This window comes from Vespula vulgaris, chromosome 6 (assembly GCF_905475345.1).
Source record: "Vespula vulgaris chromosome 6, iyVesVulg1.1, whole genome shotgun sequence".
Taxonomy (NCBI): Eukaryota; Metazoa; Arthropoda; class Insecta; order Hymenoptera; family Vespidae; genus Vespula; species Vespula vulgaris.
The window spans coordinates 362,742-379,342 of NC_066591.1; the positions used below are offsets into that span (position 1 = coordinate 362,742).

A 16,601-nucleotide genomic window follows, 5' to 3' on the forward strand; every position below is an offset into this window, starting at 1 on the left:
CGGGGTAGTTTTGGACGCAACCTCTGCGCAGGACGTTCCAAACAATAAACGCGTGCGTGCTCGCGAAAACGGTATCGCTACGTTTTCGCAGAATAATTTTCGTTAAAAAAGAAAATTCTCCTCCTATCGATACTCCATTCGGAGAATCGTAATGCGAAAAGCGACCGTACGATCTCATAGATAAGAAGAACAATCGAATCGAGAGAGAAGGATATTTTTGTCAAGGATCTAAGCAGGGCTGTCGCGTGTCCTTCGACGAAAATAAAATGGCAGTGATTTGCGGCGTTGATCACAGTCGAGATGAGTGACGTTAACCCTTAAAGGGGCATGATACTCTAGGAGAATATTTCTAAGAGGTTCCATCGTACGTTTTATTTTGTAGAAAAGAGAGAAAAAATAAAAGGAGAAAGTGTAGAATTCGTTTTGCGCTAAGATGGCTTACTACGCTCTCGTACGGAAAAAATATTGCTGACTTTGTTCTCGTAATAAGAAGAGTTCGAGGATCCTGCGCGGTCGCACATGACGGGAAGGCGAAAAGAAAAATAGTCGGTAAGTTTAACGGTATTTTATCGATCACGTTAGGTCCCGTGACGAACGATTCGTTCGATCGTGTGAAATTACACGGACGTAATATTCGTAGATAAGAATATTCGTTGTCAAGATCGAGGAAAGTCTCGGCTCTTAGGAGAGATGAGGTCGTACGACGGGGAGAGCAGTTCGACCGAGGACGACGACCGTAGAGAAAGTATACCTTCCGAAGCTCATTTACAGCAAGGATCCTGGCAACGTTCCGCGTCTCATCCTACGTGGGCTTGGGAACATCGTGCTGCTGTAAGTAGACAAGCGTGTTACTCGTTTCGACACGTTATAGGCATTTACGTCTGACGTTTAACAGCATCCATTGGCTCCACCGTCGGCGGCATCCCTCGAGTCTATGTACTCCGCACCGGGAGTGTCTCATCCGAGCGTTTCCGGTCCACCAACGAGTTACTCGAGCACCGAACATCCAGCGGCGGCAGCGGCAGCAGCGGCGGCAGCGGCGGCGGCACAGGCTGCTCCAGGACGAAGGACTCCTTTGGGGGCCGTAGGTCTCGGTGGATTTTATTTTCAACAGCAACCACAACCGCACGCTTCCTCGAGCGCTTTGTCCGACGAAAATAGGCCCGATCACGAGAGGTAACGAACGGGAGAGACTCCTTTTTACCTTCAAAGCGATCGAAACGATCATACGGCGTTGCACGACCTTTTACCTCTTTCACCGCAGACCCGGAGCATCCAGACTCAATTGCCCGCCAAAATCAAAAACCACCCGTCAGGGGAAAAGCGTTCGATTGAATATAAATGCGAGGGAACGCAGAAGAATGCACGACTTGAACGACGCTCTGGACGAACTTCGTTCGGTCATTCCTTATGCTCATAGTCCGTCCGTAAGGAAACTTTCGAAAATTGCCACCCTTCTGCTGGCGAAAAATTATATTTTGATGCAGGGTAATACTTTTCCAATCGATAGAAACCGAATGACGTTTACTATATTAATTCACTATACGTACGAATGACGAAACTAATCGCGAGACGATTTATATTACTCTTTTATAACCGAGAAGCCAGACCAAACGATATGGAAATTTTAGGAAACGCGCTAGAAGAATTAAGAAGAGTAATAGCCGTCTTACAATCGCCCCATGCTCACACCACGGCTTTACCACCTACACCCGTCTCCTACGATCTTCTTCAAGGATTCCCTGGGAAATTGTTTCAAGGCGTTCAGGAGATGCAAGGGCTTCCTGCAGGTGATCCACAAGTTGTAACGTCAGGCGGCCCGCCCACCGACGCTACCGTTGCCAGTGGAGAATCGAATTAATATTTTTTTAAACTTTCCTCGACTCTTTCATAGACATATACATACATTAATACGTGCGATCATTGATCGATCGAGACAAAATTCCCTACGTAAATTAGGTTTCGTTTTGATATATCGAAATGATCTTTCGACTCGCGCGAACAAGTTGATCTCTTTTAGAAATATAAATTGAAAAAGTAGCAACTATATAATATGATGTAAGATTAAGCGAACGAAAGTATTAGATGATAAGTTTTAATCGTTAGACGAGTAAAACTCTAACGCAAAATCTCACGAGAGAAGATCTATAATTCTTCTTGGATTTCGCTCTATGTAAGCGCAGATAATTTTTCAACGATGTTCGTTCAAAAATTGTTAAGGAATGATCGAGAGCACACCGAGGGTTGGGTTATACTATCGTTGATAGCCTTAAGAAGAAAGTTAGCGAAAGTATTATTAATTAAGAGTAAGAAGTATTTTCTAGTCCATGAAAACCTAATCGAGCAATAAGATGACGTGCGTGATTTGGTCTCTCTCGTCGAGGGACGATAAAATCATGCAGGACGATAAACGAAACTTTAAAGTCCAGCCTGCAACATGATAGTCAATATAGGATGTGATATATGTCGAGGTATTCCAGTCATAGAGTACATAAAGATATTAAATATTCATATACATACATATATATATATATATATAAAAATGCATAAATATATTTAATAATTTAAAGGAGCAGTCGGTTTACAGCTTATTTATATACGTAATATACTTACTAAGAGTCTATCGCATATATCGCGCCAAAGGATGAATCTTTTTATCAATATCGTAAAATTAGCGAGCGATAGCGAAAAAAAAAAAATCCTTGTCTACGAATTTGTTATAGAAATCTTCATTAAACGGCGTAATAAAGTATACAATAAAAGAGATTCGTATCTATAGAGACAAGTTGCTGGATCGCAAAGATCCGTCGGTAAAATCGATCTTATATGAAAAAGAAATGTCTACCTTACCGACGCGTCTCCACCACGGAGCGACACGTAGTTCGACCGTCGACTCGCGATTGGCGCAACAGCGGAACGAAGAATCTCTACGTTCTTTTCTAGCAAGGAACAATCATCGCACCTGGCAAGATGTGACCTTTTCGTAATGTTACAGTTGAATAGATTGGCGCGAACCAAACGTAGGCACAGTCGAGCTCGGTCCATGCATATCCCTCGATCGTCGATGCTCGTAGATCGATCCCGAGGAGAGAAAAAACGAAGGTACGTGTCGCGCAACGACGATCCACGCCCACGCAAAAATTCTCGCCTAAAGGAAAACGATCTGCGCTGGGTACTTTTCAAGTGGTCTCGCGCGAGCGTTTCAAACGTTTCGAGTGTTTCGCCGTCAGAGGACTCTGTCCTTCTCACCTGTCACCTGAATTTTTACCTGTGGCTCCTCCGCTTTCGACCAATCGGACGTTCGACCCTGGGCCCTGCCGTCCCCCACTCCTCGACCTACTGCAGCCGTCCCCGAGCACGAAGCCTATACGTAGTTCAGAAATTCCTGCACCGCAAGCGCGAAACGATCATCCATTATAGCGTTCCCACGCTTCTCTCCTTCGATCGCGATCCGTGTAAAGTGTGAATCTTCTGGGGGAAAAAAGAGGAATCGTCGAGGAATCGTTCGGGCGGATCGAGAAAGAAGGTGAGTCGATTAGTACGTAGCTGGATGAAAAATCATTGGGGCTTGGTAGGTCGAGGACCGATCGAGAAATCGGCTACTCGATCGTGGTTGGTCGGATCGGTAGAGGTCGTTTCTTCGAAATGGCCTCGGTCGACCCCGAGGACTCCGTTCCTTCCTTGGCGACGCCAAGAAAGGATATTCGTTCGGCTCGGAAACAACCAGGGCACCTACTGACGCGTCCCTTATCTTATCGTCCCAATTCATACGCCCTTCTTTCTCGAACAGTCTTTCCAATTCCTTATCTTATACGAGGTGTCTTTTTTAGCTCCTCTACTACTTCACAACAACTCCGTCCAGGTCGAAGCAAATCACGTCAGATTTCGAACGGCATCGCTCCGTCGATAAAACCAGCGCGTGATAAATCGTATATTATTCGAAAAGGAAGGAGGAACGTGGGTGAAAATCCAGATCGATTTTGCGTCGACGCGAAAGCACGAATCATTGACGCTGATGCGGCCAGTCGAACGGTACGCGGATAAGAAGCTATTAATATATTTTTGCGTCGACGATGGAATTTGTGGCGCGATTAAATTTATCTGTTGTCTATCCGTATACGATTTTTGCGAACAGACGTTTGCTGCTCTTTTTTCCAATGCTCGATACCAATAAGAATGACTCTTCGATGTTGCTCATCCTCGGGATGTGAGATCCGTGCCTTATCAAGAGACACGATATGAAAATCCCACTGCGTCGCGAGTTTTCACCTTCTCTTTCCTTCCGTTCTTGCTGATCGATCGAGAAAACGTTCATAAATATTTTCATTACCGTTTCCTCGAACTAATTTTCCTGTCGTCGCGATTACATTATCGAACGTCGAGCGATATCTCTTGTTTCTTCTTGCTCTCTCTTATATCTCTCTCTATATATGTCCTTCTGCCAAAGATCTCACGCGAGAGTGTTCGCGCTCGTAGAAGGACGAGCAACGACCGAAAGGTTCGGTTACTCGCCAAGGTGTCGATCATCGATAGTCTTTAACGAGACACTTCTCGAATGGCGAGGGTCAATTGTTTCAGCTACGATCGCACGTGACGAACGATCGCGCTATAACTCCTGCATTTTTATACGCGAACATGCGACGATCGGAAATGATCGTAAACGAGCATTGAAAAAATAAACAGGTATCTACGTAAATCTATTGACAGAGAGACGCCGAGATATCAGGAATCTTCGACTTCTCTTCGCGCTCTCCATAATTTATATCCTCGCTCGTACACGACGGAGCAAACAACCAATTCCACGATAACAACAAACTCCTCGTACGCGTTTCTATCAAACATAAATATTAATATCTCTCTAGAGTAAATCTATTTTCGACTCGGTGATGTTCTTTGCTTTTCCTTCGCGACATGCATTGTCAGCGTTGTCGCTGGCGAAACGATTATTTCACGCACGTGGTAAACGAGATATAAACGTTTAACGATCGCTCCTTAATATCGACCTTTCATTTACGCTATTTACTTCATTGACGTCAGCGTCGAACGTTTTCGAACGAGCAAAGATAAATTCTTTGCCCTTAGATGGACATTATCGAGTTGGTTGCGCAATAGCAAGGTCAGTGTCCAGAGAGCGTTGATCTATTTTTAAGCGTGGAAAGCGCAGTCCGAAGCTTCTCCTGCAACTCGACACAACCGGGATCGAGGTTGCGAAATCGGTCGAGCTCGCGAGGAATGACGGTCAAGGTGCCGGCGTAAACCTTCCATTGTGTGTGCCATCGCACGAAATTGATCGTCGTGCGTACAGGATGTACGCTCGCCGCCTAAAAATAGATAATTACTTATTCGGACATAGAGCAATTCTTCGAGATAACGAAGATCTTTATCGCCTTCCACGACTAATAATTTTCCTTTTCTACGTTCGAAGAAGAAGGAGAAATTTTCAAACGCTATATCCGAGCTCGTCACGTCGTGTATCGGCTTGCGAGTCAAACTCAGACGGTCGGCGCCAACCGACTGTTTTCCTTTAAAGCGAAAGAATTCCAAAGGCCTCGGTGACAGTAGCCTCCGTTCCCTTCCTTCTTTCGTATCTCTCCGCGTATACTCTGTTACCTGACTTTTATATCTTTCGAGGGACTACGAACGTATTTACGATGGTCCACGATCTTTTCCGACCATCCTTTCCTTTCTTTCTTTCACTCCGAGCTCGGAATATTTCTATCCGGTGGCTTTCGAAAGAGAACTATTGCGTTGTTTCGAGCTCGCAACGATTTTCTTCCCGTCTCGGAGCTTCCATCGGTGATCATCGAGCTTGGCTCTCTCGAACGTTTGCGAGGGAATGAATACAGAGTGGAAGAGCCGGTTCTTCGCGAGTCGAACGTTGAATCGCGCATTCCGCCACTATTACTCTCTATTGTCGAGTTCGTTGTCGAGACTAGAAGAGACATACGGATCGTAGAAATTAATCTGAGAGCGTAACTCGTTGACCCGCCTTAAGATTCCATATCTAAATTGCGATCTACGTAACATTTATTTATAAGGATCGCAATACGATCCTCGTGTTTGTATCCCAGTGCCGTATTCGTTCGCGTTGTTTTCGATTATCGAGTAAATATTACGTAAATCGTACCAATCGTATACGTATACGATTTCGCTCTTAAACTAACGATAGGTCTTGCGTAATATGTATTTTGTTTATAATCCTCGCCGTCGTCGTCGTCGTCGTCGTCGTCGTCTGTCGTTTGAAAATTAATAAGAAATTGTATTTAATGCAATTAAAAAGTATTACCTTGCAACGCGGTATAAACGATAAACGCATAGTCAGAAACGCCGAGTACGTTTCGCTCGACGAACGACAAACGTAATTTTAAACGCGATAGCGCTTTAACGGGGAAGGTAATTAGCAAAGCGATCTGCGAGTGCCAAAGTCCATCGACGATTCTCTTTCGCTTCTTGCGAAGGAAAGGAGCTGCTGCGTCGGCGTCTGAGACAAAGCAAATATGTTTTTCTTGGAAGGTGGAACGAGAGATGCAAATATGTGTGCGCCGATAAGGAACGAGCCGATAAGGAAAGTTAGAACGCATTCTCCTAAAGAGAGGTAGCAAGAGACATTTTCTTTCGAAACGCAATATCGAGGGACTAACGCACTCTCGGATAACTTTTTCTATTTTATTAATTTATCTATCGCACTTCGTCTTTTCGATCGAGGAGGAAAGATTCGTGTTTCTTTTTATAACGAAATGTATGCATAAAGGCTAGACATTAAACGCGCCCTGTCGCTTAATTGCGAACAGCTTGACGGTAGCAGAACGTTACGTAAATGCCAATTACGATGTAAAAATATTTATAAGACGAAACGAGAACGACGATGTAGCGCGTTAGCTCTACTTCGAGAAGGGATCGAAGAATAACTCTTTGCCGATTTTCAACGAGTATTCTTCTTTCCTATTCGTTCTCATTTCTTTTTTCTTTTCTCAATCGGTTGAAAAAGCCGTCGAGCTCACGCCATTCCGTTCGATCTTAACCAACTTTCAGTGACTGAGAAACGGACACCGAGGATCATCGACACAGCTCCCGTGTACGAGGAACGAAGGCGATTCGTCATTCGAGACGTTACGTTTCGCAAGTTTGCCTCGACCACGATGGCATATCGGTCTCTATCGTTCCAAGTAAGACAGCCGGTTAATACGGCTTATCTCGAGATTCGAAGGAATATGATTCGTTCGAGATTTTTGAAGTAGACTCTTCGAATCGTTTCGAAAATATCGCAGTGGAAGATTTACGGTGGTATCTTTGGACAGGAGAAAAGACGGAAGAGGGGTGTAGAGAGAGAGAGAGAAGGGGGGGGAGACCACCTGTGCTCGCGGCCAACGCCGACACAGGGGTAACTTTACCTGCTCGTAGGACTTGGAACTGTCGAGATTTTTGAAGGTTCGAACAAAGGGTCCAGCTGCTCTCCGTCGGCTCTATATTTTTGATACCACCTCTGCGTCAACCTACCTTTTCCATCTCCGTGTAAGGCTTCCTGCAGTTATTTACCGTCAAACACTTTTCTACCTGGCGAGCTTCTTTGTCCAACCGGCTCGAAAATAACAAAATAAATTAAATTTTTATCAAGATACGCCGATCGATCGAGTATTTTCCCCTTGATTTCGTTATTTCGATTAAAGCGAGAAGCACGATCGATAAAGGTAAACGAATCATAATGCACCTAAAGTCGAGTCATCTAAATTGATAAGGAGTACGTGATCATTGATATCGTTCATCGTATTCGTCGACTCGATATTACGTAGCGTCGTTGAACGTTTCTGAAATCGTCGAGAAAACGCGAAAGCGTTCCCACGAAACGGATGAAATTTCATCGATACCACGATACACGTACCAGCTGTATTTCTTCTATCTCTCTTTTTTTAAGAACATCAAATAAATTATCGCCATATTGCTTAACGACGAGCGCAAAACAGATAGCATCTTATCGAAATCGTTCTTTCGTGTATTATCAGTTTCTTATTATTGTTATTATTTTTTTCTTTTTTTTTTTTTTTCTTTACATGCTCGGACGTACGTCAATAGTCACATCGTTTATACTTTCCCAAGAGAATCTAGTATTTTTCGCACAACAAAATCAACTTTTATCTTATCTCCTTTGGCAAACGCAATTTGAGATCGTACGATCTCTTTAAAAAAAATAAGACACACAGAAAGGAGAAATATGAAAGGTTTAACGAGCTTTGCTCCCTCCGATCGACGCTAGTACATAGTTGATATGAAATCTATCGCGCGTAAAAAAACGGAAAAAAAGGATAGCCTTTCTTCTTCGGTAATTCGAAGCTTCATCCTTCGGGGTGCTTCTTCCCATAGTCTTCTATTTCTTTCCTTTCTACTCCTTTCTCTCGTTACTAAAAGAAAAAAGAGAGAAAAGGAGATAAAGTCCAAGATGCTACACTTCCTGCATAACATCTTGCGTTCGATGAAACCTTGATAGGATTATCCCGTAAATCGTGCTGTAAACCGATTAATTTGAACGAGTTCATAAACTATACACTATAAACCGTAAAATCATGATTTTGTACTTGAGCTCTCCAGGAAGTCGTTATTATCGACGTTTCTTATCGTAGCTTCGAGATAACTTGGTGGGTGGCTTTTTCTCTAAACAATGAGTCCGATGTGCTTGCACGCGTAAAACGTACGATTAATATATTTTAATTTGTTTTAACGTTTTTCCTTTTTTCTTCGCAGGATACGAAACAAAATGAAAATTCCGGCAGCTTTGCTGCTGACCGTCCTGTGCTTGTTCTTGTCGACAACGAGAACGAGTGCAGCTTTGGCATCAAACTCGAATCTGCCTAATCAACTCCTTCGGGAAGATAGTTTTGCGCCGAGTGAATCGTACAAAGTTAAATATGACACTTCCACAGCCTTTCCGGATGGAGAGGTCCAGAAAATCATATCGTCGGAATACGTGAAATCGTTCGAAGATCCAAAGAAAGTACTGCTTCAGGAGATTCACACTTTGGACGAGGACGCAAATGATCGTCGAGTTAACGTTACCGTCCCTCCAAACGTTAGTAGCTCTTTTTAATATAGGCTCATCGGAGTAATAGCATTAACTTGAAACGTATCTTGGTATACAGATTGCGTATACATATTCGCTATGAATCAAATACATTAACTTTTGTAATTGTACGTTCAGGCTCAGGTAAAGCCGAAGAAAGCGACATCGTCGCTGACAAAAGCTGTCGACGTGAGTGCGAAGGAGAAAATAAACGATAAAAAGGTATTGGAAGCCGAAGACATGGAATACGTTGGAAATTACAATGGTCAGAGTCCCCACGACAAGAGCGACAAAATTGACGAAGGCGAGAACGCGGACAGCGAATACATCGACGATTACAATGAAGACGATGATATCGACGATGATCTCGAGGAAGACGACGACGACGACGACGACGATGACGATGATGTCATGACTCATTGTCCCGATTATTGCAAATGCGTCGGACAGTACGTCGCTGCAGTAACCGCAACGTATGTTCAATGTTATTTGTTTATCTAGCGATAAGTAATCGGGAAGGCTGTAAACGTCGAAAGGATTTTTCTTCGTTTACATTGAAATATCACGACACACTCTGCTCCTTTCAAAGAGAAAAAATATTTTTTTTCTTCAGGTGCACCAAACTCGTGGAACAACAATCTTTTGGCCCTAGCATAGCCAGTCTGCGATTCGAGAACACCGGAGAGATTCGTCTTGGTCCGCACGCATTAAAATCCCGTGGATTGCAACAGCTGGAGAATATAAAGATCACGGACACTCGTATCGTCGATCTCGATCGTACGGCCTTCGACGGTATCTCGTTCCTCTTCGCCGTCAATCTGACACGGAACGCGCTTCAGGACATTCATCCCCATACCTTTCAGAATAATTCGCAACTGAGTCTATTGACCATTTCCGGAAATCCCTTGAAACACAGTCAATATTTCAAAGGGACGAAACATTATCTTTTCGACGCACCTACCGTCACCGAGCTCGTCTTTTCTAACAACGGTGTACCTAAATTGCCACGTACGGCTTTTCAAAAGATGCAGAGCCTAGCCTATATCAATCTGAGTGGAAACAGACTGAAGGAAATCGAAAAGACCCTCTTTGATCCGTTGAACGCCTTGCTCGACTTGAATTTGTCCAATAACTTGTTGAACGAGATCCCTGTCGAGCTCTTCGATAACAATGGCTTGGAGACCCTTCGTGTCTCTGGTAAGTTTCTCGTACCAAACTACCTCACTCGATTTGATCTATCGTCGGAAGATCGTAGTTTCTAGTAGGTAAAACAAAATGACGTTGATTTTCTTGGTCCGTTTTAGGAAACAATTTATCGACTCTAGCTATCATAAGAGCTTCCAAATTGACAACGTTGGAGGCAGCCAGAAACAAAATTAAGGTTATAGCGAAAGACGATTTATCGGGTGTGCCGCTTTTGGATCAACTCGTTGTTAGCTCGAATGGAATGAAACGAATACATCAACACGCGTTCATGAATCTCGACCAGTTGATCTATCTCGATGTCAGCGATAACAAATTGACTTCTTGGACCGAACATCATCTCAGGACTAATCCGAGATTGCAGATCTTGTTAATGAACAATAATCCTGATTTAGGAAGCTTGCCTGTTTTCAAAACTACTGGTCTTGAATATGACACATACAGGTGATTATCATTGTCTCGAAATATTATTTGCTTCTTCATTAATGCGTTATCGTTCTTAGCACTTATCGTTTGGAATGCTCGAATTGTGGTTTGGAGCGATTGGAGCCTCAAACATTCGACGAGATGCCAGCTTTAACCAAACTGAATTTATCCAAAAATCGTCTTACCAGTTTACCTAACGGTCTTTTCAAGTTACTGACTTCTCTTCGAGAGCTGGATCTCTCAGAGAACCTCGTAGAAACTTTAGATGCAAATATGTTCCGTGGTGCTATATCCTTGATGAAAATTAACCTCTCTGGTAATCCCTTAGTGACTTTGCAAGTTACTCCATTTTTGCTGACGCCTTCGCTTAACAAGCTCGATGTGAGCAGATGCGAGTTGGAAAGAGTCTGGAGCGAGGCTAGAGTTCCATTGGAGAGCCTTAGGTAAGAATCACGAAATATTATACTTACACTTTAAATGAAGATAACAAATGAGAAAGTCCAAAAATTTAACACGTTCCATTTCTATTGCGGATCGGTTAGATTCTTATCGGTTCGTGGTAATTTACTGCGACGAATCACTTTGGAAGAACTGAAGGCCATGCCGAAACTTTCAGCCTTGGATTTGTCACATAATCCCTTGGACTGCGACGAAGACTTCAATATGGCCGTTCAGTGGTTGACCGATCACGGTATTACACCCACCGAGATACGCACGTAAGATAGAAGCATTCCATTTTTACTGATTCCTCGATCGTTCCTTTTTTCTTTCTTTCTTTTTTTTAAGTTTCCTTAAACGCTTCGACAGGCACAGCACTTATGGCGATAACATGGATTACTCTGACTCGGAAGGCATCACGCAGTGGAAGGATCTAGCGAAAATCGTTTGCGACGGTGTCGAGGATGGGCCACCATCTAGAACCATACCTACCCCTATAAAGTCAAAAGTCATTTTCCCGAGATTACTCGATGACGCAGAGAACACGAATTCTCTTCTAAGCGGAGATCTCGAAGACAACGAGGTGAGTCGAATCGGTATCTTTTTTTATCGTTTTTTTCCTTCCAATAATTACTTCGTAACATCGCGCCTAAAGATGAGCATCGCTTCATACTTCGTCGTTAATGTCGCATACGAGCGCCATCTGTCAACGAAAGATATGCTTTAGCCTTTTTATCTGTAGGGTTTTGTTATCCTATGAGATAACAAGATCTTATTGATAAGCGACATAACCAATATTACCGACGAAGTACGAACTGATGCATACCTTTAGGCGCGATCAAGACTTCTTTCAAGACCCTCAAAACTTTCAAATAAAAAATTGCACTTGAAATAATTCAAATCGCTAATTTGAAAGGATTCTTCCATCTTTACGTGTATTCTTTCTTCAGGATCTAAAAACATTCGATCATTTCACACAATCGGACGATGCCGATAGAGCATGGGAAGAAAATCAATATACGGAATATGGAGATTATGTGATCGAATCATCAAGTTATCGACCTTGGTACAGCAATGCACTTTGGCCTATACTAACTGTCATCGTGGTGACGTTAGTAATTCTTTTGTTGATCACTCACGTGGCTATCACTGTGGCGAAGCGTCGTGGTCGTAGTCCCGTCATCAGACCACCGATGATTCTTCGTCAAGGTCTCGTCGATAACAAAAATTGTGGTTTGGTTTACAAGCCTCTTCAAGAAGAAATTGCAACTCCCCATATGCCTAAAAGAGGTAGCTTTTACTCAAGCAGTACCTTCCATTACGATAAGATCGTACCCGAGAGCGTGTAAACTTATTAATATTCGTTTAAATAAAAGGACTAATTGAAATTTAATTGATAAATCGATAAATGTGAAATAATCCAATCGATAGGATGAACATGAAAAAAGGTGGTATGTTTTTATGAATTTATTAGCGTTTTTATTAGAAATTATAAGTGTTCCACTGATCGAATTATTCCGTCGTTCGTCGGAGAAAATAAAAATGAAAATGTTCTCGCGATACCACGAAGAATCGCGAACTTTTTTAGTGCCTTCAAGCATTTGTGCTTCCAAAATTTTTATTGTCGAGTAATTACATAAGAGAAGAAATCGATCAATCGTATGATTGAGCATCATTGAACATCCGTTTCCTTATGAGACAGACGACGCTTTGCCTTTTAAGAATACAAAGGCAATCGAATAAATCGATGGGATAAATGCAAGTACAAGAAATGTTTGGGAAGACGGTGTCCATGATTAATTAATTATACATGTACATTTAATTAATAGCGCGTACTAGTTATCTGCGACATGGCCAGTGTATCATAAGAGAATGTAAGAGGAAAAATTAGAATGCAAGCTCGAATTCGAAACGCGGCTATAGTAACATATGTAAATTGTATGTTTTTCAAGGCCCGCAAATTTTTAATCACTTTAACAGAAACTATTTTACAAGTCAGGAAAGAAGAACAGCTCTATCGTAATACGATATTAAAACTAACATCTTATAGAACAAATGAGTACTTTATGTGCGCTACTATATTCTGTAAATAATATATAACGTTTTAATAAAAACTGAAATAAGTTAAAAAATAACCAAAGTAATTTTTTCCTTGTCGTTTTTCTCAAATCACTGATGGATGAAAAATGTATCTACGATTACTGCTATATATTTTGAAAGATTATTTAACGAATGACCTTGGACGATATCTAATAAGCAAACAAGAATGTTTACATGCTCAATGTGTTACATTTTATGCGATAAAAAGATTCATACGAACTTACGTCTTGTTATAATTCTAGAGTCAACGTTTTCTCCTTTGAATCTAAACAAAAATGTAAACACATAGAAGCATGAATTTATAAAAATTGATCTTTAACAAAACAACATCATTGATACGTCCCTGTGACGAATAAAGTTAAGCAGGTCGCGTCTTGCGCAAGCTAGATTGCTGGAAGTACAAATGGTAGGCGAGTAACAGAGAAAACAGTAAACAAGTCGTATAGCAGTCGTCGTAAAGTCGTCTAAACGAAGAGAAATACGAAGTGATTCTCCGTTATTGTAATTCGTCTCTTTCTCTTCTTTTTTGTGATTATTTTTTTTTTTTATTTATTTATTTCTTTTTTTTTAAGAATTAACACCTTGTACGGATTACTGTGTATTTTTCCGTGATTTTGAAAAATGCTTCCCAGGAGACGAGTCCTCGAGCTGCTCCAAGTTATTTCGTCTCAATCGTGAGTTAAATCTGATTTTCGATTAAAGAGCGGATACGTTCCGTTCGGTTTTTCACGCCGCATTAGCTTGTACTAATCATTCGAAATATATTTTAATAAAAGAATTCCGAACAAAGTAATTATTAGAAAAAATATTAATTTGACGTTGTCAGATGCAGATGTCCAGCCCACGGAAATCCAGGAGGTATCACGTCAACAATCGAACAAGGAAAAGCCCGTAGCACCACAGCCAATTCGGTTCCGTCAAAAGAATATGCGTTCGAGGTGAAATTTAAGAGTCTACAATCGTAATCTGTTTATTTCATCGAATCAATTTCTTTGCTCCCAGCTACGAGATAGCTGATCGATCACGTCATGTAGGAATAAAAAACTTGTACGTGTTTCAAGTTCAAGTAAAATAACCTCCAATACCTTTAATAACCTTTGTAGCGTCAATCCATGAAAACAGAACGAGAGAGATAAGAAGAGGCTTTGACGTTATCTTCATTTCAGATGACCCGCTATAACAGTGCCGGCATGAGTCAAACGATGCTCCTCGCGCATAACGATTATTTCACTATGTTTCGAAGTGAACGTGTGTTAATGATATGATATTAACGTTTGATCGTATGATCTTTTTGTTTTTTTATAATGTTTAAATATTCGTTTCAGATGGCCTGCTCGACTATTCGTTACGGCATCGGAGTTACGAGAGAATTGGGACACGACATTCAGAATTTAAATGCGAAAAAAGTTTGCTTAATGACCGATCCAAACTTAGTCAATCTTCAACCAGTGAAATCTGCGATCGATAGCTTAACTAAGCAAGGAATTGACTTTGAAGTTTACGATAAGGTACGAGTGGAACCCACGGAAGAGACTCTTCTGGATTCGGCAGAATTTGCAAAACGTGGGAAGTTCGACGCCTTTGTTGCGGTAAATATACATAATTCACCGTGCTGCTTATTAAGAAGTTGATACATATATAATATTATAGATACATATTTAAATATTATAATCATTGACAACAGGTGGGAGGTGGGTCGGTAATAGACACATGCAAAGCTGCGAATCTTTATAGCAGTGATCCCAACGCTGATTTCTTGGATTACGTTAATGCACCAATAGGAAAAGGAAAACCAGTTTTGGTCAATTTGAAAACGCTCATTGCGATACCAACGACTGCGGGTACAGGTTCAGAAACAACCGGTGTATCTATCTTCGATTATCGGCCTCTTAAGGCCAAAACTGGAATTGCAAACAGGCAAGAAGCTAATACGTAGATGATTTTATTCCGAGATTAATTATTATATTTGTTGTACTTATTCGCCAAACAGAGCTCTGAAACCTACCTTGGCCCTTATCGATCCGAAGCATGTATTGACTTTACCAGAAAGAGTTAGTGCTTATTCTGGCTTCGATGTACTTTGTCACGCTTTGGAATCGTTCACGGCGATACCATACACGGAAAGAACACCGTGTCCTACCAATCCGATCCTGCGACCAACTTATCAAGGTAGCAATCCTATTAGCGACGTATGGGCAAGATATGTACTACAAGTAATGCGCAAGTAAGTATTAAATTCTTACTTTTCTTTTTTTTTCCATATATTTGTATTATTTTTATCGTGCATATTTTGTCATAGGTACTTTGAGAGAGCGGTATATAGACAAGACGACATCGAAGCTAAAAGCCATATACATCTAGCTAGTACCATGGCTGGTGTCGGTTTTGGAAACGCTGGTGTCCACCTTTGTCATGGTCTTTCTTATCCCATAAGCGGTAACGTTCGTAAATTTCAACCCGAGGTGAGCTCGTAGATACTGTTTATTTAGCACGTGATCGTTTCATTGTTCGCCGAATGAAATGATTGACCAATTAATGAAATTCCGCAAAATAAAATGACGGTACATCGGAATTATATATCGCTTTATTATCAGGGATATAGCAAAACTCATCCTCTCGTACCTCACGGTCTTTCCGTTGTTATCTCGGCACCAGCTGTTTTCTCCTTCACCGGAAGTGCCTGCCCAGAAAAACACCTAGAGGCCGCAGAATTATTAGGAACGGACATTAAGGGAGCGAAACGAGAGGACGCTGGAAAGATTTTAGCAGATACCGTACGAAAATACATGTGTATAATGAAAATAGAAAATGGTTTGAAAGAACTTGGCTTCCAAAAAGAAGATATTCCCGCTCTGGTGCAAGGAACTTTACCTCAGGTAAAAGTCACGCTCCATATTTACTTTTATCTACCTTATGGGATAAGAAAGACATGACAAAGAGGAAAATCAAATAGATAGTTTGGAAATGTTATGAAAGTATGCGTGATTTATTGGTCACCATACTTATGTGGCAACATACATAACAATTTCGTAGATTAATACATTCGTTACATGGTTCACATCACAAGTTATCCTTTACGATTTTTAATCTTTGTTCGTAATCTCTAAATAATCATATTTTTTTTTTGTATAGCATCGGATTACGAAATTGGCGCCACGTGAACAATCGGAAGAAGATCTAGCGAAATTGTTCGAAAATTCATTCACAATTTATTAAACGCGGATGCCTTCTCAATATCGTGCATCATATTTACATAATTTTATACTTTGTTAATAAATTGTCACGAATAAAAAAGAAACCATTTTTGCAGACGATGGCAATTATTGTTCCTTTTTATATATGTTCCTTGTTCGATTAAATAGGATATAATTATAAAATTAAT

At 41.3% G+C, this 16,601-nt stretch overlaps 3 protein-coding genes across 12 annotated transcripts; all 3 read left to right on the top strand.

The window, feature by feature from the left end:
* The first annotated feature begins 16 nt into the window (after positions 1–16).
* LOC127064594 (class E basic helix-loop-helix protein 23) lies at positions 17–2,572 on the top strand. Its single transcript, XM_050995860.1, has 5 exons — positions 17–549; positions 641–831; positions 896–1,176; positions 1,265–1,488; positions 1,632–2,572. The coding sequence occupies exons 2-5, from the start codon at positions 691–693 to the stop codon at positions 1,859–1,861; spliced, it is 876 nt and encodes a 291-aa protein (XP_050851817.1). The 5' UTR covers positions 17–549; positions 641–690; the 3' UTR covers positions 1,862–2,572.
* A 477-nt stretch (positions 2,573–3,049) lies between these two features.
* LOC127064573 (uncharacterized) lies at positions 3,050–12,512 on the top strand. Of its 4 annotated transcripts, XM_050995797.1 has the most exons (10): positions 3,148–3,526; positions 3,831–4,032; positions 8,737–9,061; positions 9,191–9,525; positions 9,666–10,249; positions 10,357–10,699; positions 10,759–11,124; positions 11,224–11,397; positions 11,489–11,702; positions 12,070–12,512. In XM_050995797.1, the coding sequence occupies exons 2-10, from the start codon at positions 4,016–4,018 to the stop codon at positions 12,466–12,468; spliced, it is 2,757 nt and encodes a 918-aa protein (XP_050851754.1). In that variant the 5' UTR covers positions 3,148–3,526; positions 3,831–4,015; the 3' UTR covers positions 12,469–12,512. The 4 variants fall into 4 exon arrangements, with proteins under 4 accessions (XP_050851752.1, XP_050851754.1, XP_050851755.1 ...); XM_050995795.1 differs by lacking the exons at positions 3,148–3,526; positions 3,831–4,032 and adding an exon at positions 3,050–3,102; XM_050995798.1 differs by lacking the exon at positions 3,831–4,032 and having other exon boundaries at positions 3,149–3,526.
* Positions 12,513–13,560: 1,048 nt separating this feature from the next.
* Positions 13,561–16,528, top strand: LOC127064581 (probable hydroxyacid-oxoacid transhydrogenase, mitochondrial). Of its 7 annotated transcripts, none has more exons than XM_050995829.1 (9): positions 13,561–13,720; positions 13,792–13,893; positions 14,046–14,157; positions 14,545–14,808; positions 14,904–15,136; positions 15,210–15,443; positions 15,519–15,681; positions 15,814–16,095; positions 16,352–16,528. In XM_050995829.1, exons 2-9 carry the CDS (start codon positions 13,841–13,843, stop codon positions 16,433–16,435), a joined length of 1,425 nt encoding a protein of 474 aa, XP_050851786.1. In that variant the 5' UTR covers positions 13,561–13,720; positions 13,792–13,840; the 3' UTR covers positions 16,436–16,528. The 7 variants fall into 7 exon arrangements, with proteins under 7 accessions (XP_050851786.1, XP_050851789.1, XP_050851790.1 ...); XM_050995832.1 differs by having other exon boundaries at positions 14,052–14,157; XM_050995833.1 differs by having other exon boundaries at positions 13,565–13,704; positions 14,052–14,157.
* Positions 16,529–16,601: the final 73 nt, after the last annotated feature.